This window comes from Dermochelys coriacea, chromosome 2 (genome assembly GCF_009764565.3).
Source record: "Dermochelys coriacea isolate rDerCor1 chromosome 2, rDerCor1.pri.v4, whole genome shotgun sequence".
Classification (NCBI taxonomy): domain Eukaryota; kingdom Metazoa; phylum Chordata; order Testudines; family Dermochelyidae; genus Dermochelys; species Dermochelys coriacea.
The window spans coordinates 10551333-10560678 of NC_050069.1; the positions used below are offsets into that span (position 1 = coordinate 10551333).

The window sequence follows — 9346 nt, forward strand, 5'->3', positions numbered from 1 at the left end:
GTTTTAGTACCGTTATACAAGGCACTGGTGAGACCTCACCTAGAATACTGTGTGCAGTTCTGGTCTCCCATGTTTAAAAAGGATGAATTCAAACTGGAGCAGGTACAGAGAAGGGCTACTAGGATGATCCGAGGAATGGAAAACCTATCTTATGAAAGGAGACTTAAGGAGCTTGGCTTGTTTAGCCTAACTAAAAGAAGGTTGAGGGGAGATATGATTGCTCTCTATAAATATATCAGAGGGATAAATACAGGAGAGGGAGAGGAATTATTTCAGCTCAGCACCAATGTGGACACAAGAACAAATGGGTATAAACTGGCCACCAGGAAGTTTAGACTTGAAATCAGACGAAGGTTTTTAACCATCAGAGGAGTGAAGTTTTGGAATAGCCTTCCAAGGGAAGCAGTGGGGGCAAAAGATCTATCTGGCTTTAAGATTCTACTCGATAAGTTTATGGAGGAGATGGTATGATGGGATAATGGGATTTTGGTAAGTAATTCATCTTTAAATATTCAGGGTAAATAGGCCAAATCCCCTGAGATGGGATATTAGATGGATGGGATCTGAGTTACTATAGAAAATTCTTTCCTGGGTATCTGGCTGGTGAATCTTGCCCATATGCTCAGGGTTTAGCTGATTGCCATATTTGGGGTCGGGAAGGAATTTTCCTCCAGGGCAGATTGGAGAGGCCCTGGAGGTTTTTCGCCTTCCTCTGTAGCATGGGACATGGTTGACTTGAGGGAGGCTTCTCTGCTCCTTGAAGTCTTTGAACCATGATTTAAGAACTTCAATAGCTCAGACGTGGGTGAGGTTTTTCATAGGAGTGGTGGGTGAGATTCTGTGGCCTGCGCTGTGCAGGAGGTCGGACTAGATGATCAGAATGGTCCCTTCTGACCTTAGTATCTATGAATCTATAAGTTGGAGTTGGGGAGGTCTAGGTTGGGTATTAGGAAACGCTATTTCACTAGGAGGGTGTTGAAGCACTGGAATGCGTTACCTAGGGAGGTGGTGGAATCTCCATCCTTAGAGGTTTTTAAGGCTTGGCTTGACAAAGCCCTGGCTGGGATGATTTAGTTGGGGTTGGTCCTGCTTTGAGGAGGGGATTGGAGTAGATGACCTCCTGAGGTCTCTTCCAACTCTAATATTCTATGATAAGAGGCCAGAGGAGACATGAAACAGCCCCTGGAGTGAAGCTGTCTCTGGTGGGAAGCTCTGACAAAGGAGTAGGATCTGGTCTTCCAGGAAGTGTTCTTTTAAGGAGCAAGGCAGGGAAAATGAAGCAGAAGAGGGGTTTAAAAAAAAAAATCAAGCCTAGGGAGGGCAGAAGTTGGCTTAAACTGGTACTTTTGGTTTGGGATTTTGTTGTGGGATTCTAGGGCAGAATCCTATGAGTCCAGACCCTGAAAGAAGGGGGCTAGTAGAGGGGCTATGGAGAGGCCCTGCTGACAGGCTCATGTAGAAGCCCAGGGATATAGCAGGGGTGGGTCTGATGTAGACAGATACTGCCTCCTAGCTACAGAGACCCTGGACTGGAACCCAGAGAAGTGGGCATGAAGCCTCCCTGATATAAGGGGATAAGGACAGAGCCCAGAGTTAACCATCTGTGATGATATTTGGACTTTTATTTATTGAAATCTGTTACACCCAAAAGGGATGGACTTAAATTGTGGCCTGAATGGAGGCCTGAGTCACAGGAAGAGATGGGTAACCAGAGTGCTGTTGGCAGGGCATGCCAGTTGGGGACGGAGGTGCTACACCTCACCTGGTCACAAAGAGGTGCTCCAGCAGAGTCTATTCTTCCATGGAGCCAATTTTTCCAATATGCTGAACAATGGAACCAGGACGTGCACCAAGCTAAGAACTACATGCAATTACGTGTCAGAATAGTTAACTGCTTGAACTTAATTATTGCTTCTATGCAGTATATATTGTATCCTGTTCTTCTTAATGTTCTACTTTAGGATTTTGTTGCTTTATTAAATGTATAATATAAGTTTATATATAAAAAGAAATATACTGCAGAAAGTGACCATAAGGAAGATTGACATGATTGATTGATACTGATAATCTGCAATATGACTATTTATAATTCTCTCATGTTACCAAAAACAATGTATCGCCCTCCCCTTTTATAACTTTTTATGTATTTGAAGACTGTTATTCTGTTTTTTTTCTCCCCCCCCCCCCCCGTGTCTTCTCCTCTCCACAGTAAACAAATGCAGGGATTGGGTCTGCCTGCTTTATATGTGGGGTCTGAGGAAGTCTAATCTCCAGGGGGTGAGATTTCCTCTGTTGAGGAATCCCCAGAATAGGCAGGGGTGAACTGTGTCCTGGCCTTCTCCCTCTTGGCCATGGGTTTCCCACAACTGGGCTTACCTCAGCAAAGGGAATTCCTACGCGGCAGGGGAAGGAGCTTACTCTTGCCTTTAGGGCAGAATTGGAGGACCAGTCAACCAATTTAAAGTGACCTAGCAGAAGTAGGGACAGGGGCCCTTGAAGAACAGCTGCCAAGTAGGCAGGACAATACTCCACCCTTTGTGACCTTTCTCCTGTTCTTTTTCCTTTTGCACACAATGGCGTATTTTCTTTAGCTGAAAGTATTTCAGTCCTTATGAAAATCTTTGGGCTCAGACTACATGATCCGATAGGGCCCCTTTGATGTTAAAGTCTATGAAATGGGCTGATGGCTTCTGGTCACCCACAAAACTAGGAGCAAGGAAGGCAGGAAAGGCCCCTATGGCCTACCCCTAGAAGACATGAAGCGGGGGAAGAACTGGTGCCAGTGGAGGAAAAGGAGAGCATGAGCTAGGGCAAAGGTGGGACAGGAGCTGCAGGCAAGCTGAGAACAGATGCAACAGGATTTTAGGATGGGGGGTGGGAACTGGAAGGATCAGCATTGCCAGTGCCTAGGGTAGGAGCAGTTGGGGTGGGGTTGGGTGCTGGAACTAGGGGAGTGGGCTTAGGGTGACCAGATAGCAAGTGTGAAAAATCGGGAGAGGGGGTGGGGGGTAATTGGCCCCTCTATAAGAAAAAAGCCCCAAAGAGCGGGTCATTTGGTCAGCTGGTGCTAGTGCACCCCTTAGCTTGACGGAGTTTCAGTCATGTAGAGGGTTTACAGTTTGATTCAATAAAAAGAAAAGGAGTACTTGGGGCACCTTAGAGACTAACAAACTTTTGATTCAATGGCGCTCAGCATCCCGCTTCCCCACTATAAAATTATTCCAGCGCCCCTGGGTCGGGCAGCTCTGGTCGGGGGGAAGGAGGATGCAAGGGCCAGCGGGGATGTGTCATTGTCCCTCCCGCCCGCACCGGGGGAAGGATGGGGTGGGCCGCCGCCTCAGGGGGGCGGGGAAGTTCAGTCGCTCTGCTCGGGGGGCGGCAGAGGCGGGCGCTGAGGTGGCTGTCCCCGCTTCCCGCCAGTAGAGGGAGGGACGAGAAAGAAGCCGGCGGGAGGGGCGCCCGCCTCCCCCGTGACCATGCGGCTCCTCCTCGCCCAGTGCCGCTGAGTAACCTGGTTTCCTAGCTCGGAGTCGGCCCTCCTCCTCCTCCTCCCTTCCTTGAGAGTCAGTGCAGCCGGGGCTCGGGCTAGCTCCCCAGAGCCGCCGCTGAAGTAGGAACCGCCTGCCCTGGAGAGAGGCGCCGCCGCCGCCGCCGCCGCCTCACACGGAGACATGTATCCGGGAGCTGCCGCCGCCGCCGCCTCCCCCGGACCCGGTGAGTCCCCAGCCACCCGCTACTCCCCGGCTCGAGCTGGGTTTGAACGCGTGGGACCGTTGGTGCGTGAGCCACTCGGGCAGCGCGAGACGCAGCGCGAGTCCCCCCGCGAGACGGGGCTGGGGGTGTGGGGACTGTCTGGGGAGAGTGCGCGAGGTGCCAACCGCCCAGCCCTGGGGGGGGGGGGGGCGCGGCGCGTGAAGCACTCGCGAGCCTCAGAGCGCGCGTCGGCTCCCCACCCCCCGGCCGGGCCTTGTGGAGTCTCTCGGAATGGCCGCGCGGCCCGGCTGTCGGCTGTAGAAGCGGGCGGGGAAGGAGGGGTCAGGCCGCCGCCGTTCCCTTCTCCTCAGGGAGGGATCGGGCGAGCGCGCGTATCCCGAGGCCTCTTTGGGGGCAGGGGTCCCTTCCTCTCTTTGCCGCCGTGGGGGCTGTCCCCGGAGGTAGGGAAGGCTTCGGGTGTAGGCCCTACGGGAAGCCTGCGGATGCGGGGAGGGGCTGCCCGGCTGCAAAGCAGCCGCAGGAACTCGGGGGGCCTGCTCGCCTCCTTCACCCTAGAGCCTCGCAGGCAGGCACTGGCCCAGTGCCCCGTTGCTGCCCCTGCTCAGGACCTCTTACGCCAGCCAGAGAGGCTACTGGGCTCGCTGGGGGCACAGCGCATGGCAACAGCGGGGCCGTTGTAACCACCGTGGTCGTCATTGCATGCACTGGGGTGGCCTGTTGCTACCCGCACTGTGTACTGGTGTCACCAGTCAGGACCCCGCTGCTAGTTCCGGTCTACCCTGCTGCTGCTTCGGCCAGTACTATATGTGCTGGGGTCACTGCCCAGGAGCATGCCCTGGCTGTCCTAGGGCCCATCAGGATCTTTTTGCACACACTCACTCCTTGTGGCTGCACCGCTGCCACTATTAGACACGCTGTGATCACCAGTGAGGGCACAACCATTAGACGTGCTGGTATTGCCATTCAGGGTTTTTCAGCTCCAACTGGGTTTATAACATTAGTGTGAAGCCTTGCCACCACTGCTGTGGCAGTTGGGTTTGTTGTTCTGGAGTGGTGAGGAGGAAAGTGAGGAGGAATTCACCAGTTTTGATGGGTTTTGGCATACTAAATCATGTGGTGATGAATAATCTTTCTGGGGAGCTGGAACTCATCAAGGAGAAGAGAATGGGGACTAGAGAAGAAATTTATCCAAAACAAGTTCGTGTCCCCAAACAAGCTTGTCACTAGCAAGTGAAAGTGTGAGTTTGTGTGCCTGGATCATAAAAACAATGAAGAGTAAATATTGATCGGAGCAGGGACTACTGGAGCCCAGGTGTTCTCCTTCCCAAATGTGTGCCCTAACCACCAGGCTATCAGGTCAATCTCACACTCTTTCTAGGGGGCCACTGAATATTTAGTTACTAATACAAAATGGAATAGTTTCAGCAGGAGAGATTGAAAAAGACCCACCTCAGAATAGCTAATAACCTGGTGGTTGGGGCACTCCCTTGGTAAGCGGGAGACCTGTGTTGATGTAACTGTTCCAGAGTGGGAATTCAAACCTGGTCTTCCCCATCCTAGATGAATGCCTGAAGCACTAGGCTATTGAGTGTAAGAGGGGCACCTTTACTTCAGTTTTGTGACTGGCTCCTAAGTCCCCTTATGAATCTCGTCTAAAAAAGCAAAACGTTCTGTTGTGACACTTCTGAAACTTTTTTCCTTTTTTGGACAAACAGTATGGCAGAATTGATATAAATTCACTAAATGTTTCAGTCAGCTGGTAGGGAGGTGGGGGGAAGTTTAGCAAAATAAATTGCACCTAGCTCTAAATTTCATTTCGTAGCAGAGGAAGAGAGTGAAGATCTAGGGAGAAGCACTTTCCCAATCGGTGAGATGAAAAGAAGCTCTCTTTTAGCAAGGGAGTGGGAGCTGTGCTTTTCTTTCTTTTAACCGCTGGAGCTCAGGCCTGCTGCTAGACATACTGAGGAAACTGATTATGCTGTGTGCAGCAGCAGCATCAAACTCAGATTCTGCTATTGCTATGCACCTGTGTTCATGCCCTGCTACTGCAGACACTAGTGCTATTATTTTCATCCTCCCACTTACACTGGGGCCTCTGCTTGCATCCCACTACTGCTGCCAGGTTCATCTCATTCACCCTCAATAAACATTCAAAGGTCATGGCTCAGAATCTGCCATTGCTGCCAGGACTATTCTATCCGCTTCCTATTTGACACACCTCCATCATAGTTCTCTACACTATCTGTTTTTTTTAAATGAATGAATGCTGGTGTTTCATTCACCCCTTTGAGCTAGTTAGTATATGGTTTGAGTACTCACCACACATACAGCTGGATCAGAGTTGAGAGGTGTCCATAGAACTGCCCGTATATATGTCTGTCACCACTTAAATACTGTGCACTTAAACCTCACTGCTGTCAGTTATCAAAGATTGCTGCTGCAATATACACACACACAAGTAGCCTCCTCTTTATTCAGATTCCATCACCAAACTGGTCTCCACAGTCCACTCAGATCTTGCCATTAGGGTCTCTTGTCCCTTTTGCCAATCCAGTCATTCATTTGCCATAGCATTTGCTGTTAAATCTCCAGTCCCCTCCTGGACCGAGCATCTTAAAAAAAAAAAAAAAAAAAAAAAAAAAAAAAAAAGTTAAATCCTGTGTCCCTAGTTCTTTTATTGGTACTAAATATGGCAACTTAATTCTAACAGGCTGTTATATGAGGGGGATTGTGCTTAACAGGGATTTTGGAAGAGAGAAAATTTGTTTGTACCAATCCTAGCTTTCATCTAAATGTTCTTTGAAAAGGGATTAGAGAAGGTGTCTTGATGAGGGGCTTCTCCTTCTGTCCTCTTTCCCAAAGTGTTTGTTTTGGATTCATAACTGTGACACTTCATTTGAGGATACAAAGCCTGGTGCTTTACTACTTAGTTTTCTCGCAAAAATGTTATTCAAAAATGAAAGTTTCTAGAACACCATAGGAAAACCCTGTCTTTAAAAAAAAAAAAAAAAAAAAAAAAGGGGGGGGGGGGTTGATTGCACGATCTCTTGACTTGCCCCGGCCTTCTAGAATGCAGAATTTAAAGAATATAGTACTATTTGATAAACTAATGAATCTTTATATTTTGAGTAACTAGTAATAAAAGTAGTAGTAAATTTAATCTCAACTTTTAAATTACAATATTTAGGGCGCCTTGATACCTCCTAGAATACTTCAAAGAAAATTCTGTTCAGAAACCATTTCTGTAAAGTTTACATCTTAAATATATTTCTCTCTTTTTTTTTTTTTTTTTAAAGGACACTTGCTGTTGCTTAAATCTGATATTTGGAGCAGATTTCATAAACACGAGTATTGTTTCACATTTAGAATAAGAAAGAACAGATATATTTGAAAATACATTCTAAAAGTTTGAGAAACAAGTTTTCTAAGTTCTCTTTAATGTGTCATTGGTTCTCGAAGTCTATCAACAAAGTTATGGCTTTTCATTTGGTAAATAACACAGCTATAGTAATGCTTGGGAGGGTTGTGTCACTTTAAGTTTCTGTTTCCTCTGTCAACATTGAAATTAACTTTGAGATCTTTCTTGTATGGTTTCTACTTATGTACATTGCTTTTAAAACTGCTTGTCTGTTCCTGTCATTGGTCTGAAGCTATTCTTGTACTCTAATTCAGAAGGTTTTATTTTAAAAGCTGACAAATGTAATCTTGACAGGTTTGAAATAGTTTTGTTGAGAAATTGAGTGAAAATAGCATGCATTGATTTTTTTTTTTTTAATCAGTTTTAGTGTAACAGGACTCTTTCTCTCTCTTTCCCCCCCCCCCCCCCATGTGCTTAAAAATCAGGAGCTCGTGTCTGTTTTGGTGGAGTTGCCACTAATGGATTCTGTGGCCTCTAAAACTAAGTGTGGTTGGGGGGGGGGGGATTGTATGTAGAAATGTACAAATGTTTTACCTGGTCTTTGGAATTTGAGGCTATTAGGATGTCTATTTTGCCATTGTGTGACACTTTTTTTATACTTGGGGTTTTTTTTGTCTTGATGATCTACTATGGGAAGATGCTGGTTGTTGTCTGTTCTGAAAGACCATTAGAGACACGTACTTGAGTTGGCACTGGACCATGCTATGAAGATCAGTATTGTACTTTAAACTAAGTGGCTTCAACTGTCTTGTCCTTTAATATCAACTGCAAAGCTTTCCTTGGTTTAATTCTACAAAACAAAAATAATACAAAGAAAAAACCCCAAACCTGTGTTGAGAACTTTAGTATTGCAAGGTTAAGTGCACAGATGACAAAATGTGCATTAAACTTTAACTTTACTCTGTCCATTTGTGTGAATACACTGATTGTTGTTTCTCCAACTTAAATTTCTTTCTACAGTCTTAGTTGCATGCACAGCACATTGTAATTGTTTATACTCTAAGCTCACTGCCATCATGGTTAGTACACCTTTGATTTAGATTTCTCAAACTTTTAAGGTGTATATTTTAATAATTATCAGCACTAATAGTATGGCTTATCAACCAGCTGTACAGCCTGAAGAGATGAGGTAATTATGGCAGTGCAAATTAAGATGGCCTATATATGCAAAAACACTGTATTCTTGTAAACTTCAAAGGTAGTATGTTACTACTTCATTTTTCATATAAATGACATGTAGCTTCTGGCATACAGTATACTTAATATACAGTCAGAGATTATTGTAATGTATACATAAAGGAAGGAAGAGTTAAGGTTGAATTTTCCTGACCTGTGAATGCTTAACTGTGTAACCTTAATGTTCTTTTAGAGCAGCTTTTATGTGGAAGTCCATAGGACTTTTTGTGCAAGAGGATAGAAAAAAAGGAAAGCAAGAGAGACATAACTATTCAGGATTTTGAAGCTCTGCTGGCTTGCAAAAAAATTGATAATGTGTCTAAATTCCATTATAGAGAACTATTTAGTTGAACATCACAGGCAGCTTTGTCCCACACAACTTAGGAGGACTGCAGAAGGGAACCCTTGCCTCTACAAGTTCTGCAGGTGCATATGAGCACAGCTCCCTTCCAGGCACTTTAAGCGTATACTAGCTCTTCCTAATCCTGTTGCTCCTTACAAGTTTTGCAGGGACTGAGTCCATATGTGTGTTCAGTACATTTAAATTAGTCATGCACACATGCAGCCCTCCTTATCTGTGCATTTCTTATGCTTGGTGAAAAATTTGTTCAGATGACCTGAACATGTACAGTAAATGATTTTTCAAAAGTTCATGATTAGTCCAAAATAAATAAATTCTACAGCACTCAAAGATAATTGACAATGAAAGCTCTCTGCATTCCAAGTTTCAACTTCTATCCAGTAGACTGTAGAACGTGAGCACATACTGCTTTTTTAGTAATAGGAAGCATTTCTTCTTCTCTTCATTCAAAAATAGGTGAAGATTTTCTGCTTAAATTTTCCAATTAATTTTCTCGGGCTAGAGGCCAGACTTGGAAAATGTCAGCCTGAAAAGTGAAAAGTTTTAGAAAGTTATGAACCCCTCGGAACAAAAAGGGTTGGAGTTAGAAACCTTTTTGCAGCTTTTACTCTGGATTCATCACAGGAATATTGTAGTTGCAGTACTGGTCTCTCTAGTCTAGTCTGGTATCCTGATTC

The 9346-nt window shown here is 45.7% G+C and overlaps 1 protein-coding gene across 3 annotated transcripts in view; it reads left to right on the top strand.

The window, feature by feature from the left end:
• Positions 1 to 3469: 3469 nt before the first annotated feature.
• AGO2 (argonaute RISC catalytic component 2) overlaps positions 3470 to 9346 on the top strand; it is a 108876-nt gene continuing 102999 nt past the window's right edge. For 2 of the 3 annotated variants that reach the window (XM_038393169.2, XM_043507300.1), the window contains exon 1: positions 3471 to 3714. In XM_038393169.2, coding sequence (XP_038249097.1) covers positions 3672 to 3714 — 43 coding nt within the window. In that variant the 5' untranslated portion in view covers positions 3471 to 3671. Of the gene's footprint in view, positions 3715 to 9346 lie in introns of all 3 variants that reach the window. The other variant, XM_043507299.1, reaches the window with a different exon arrangement.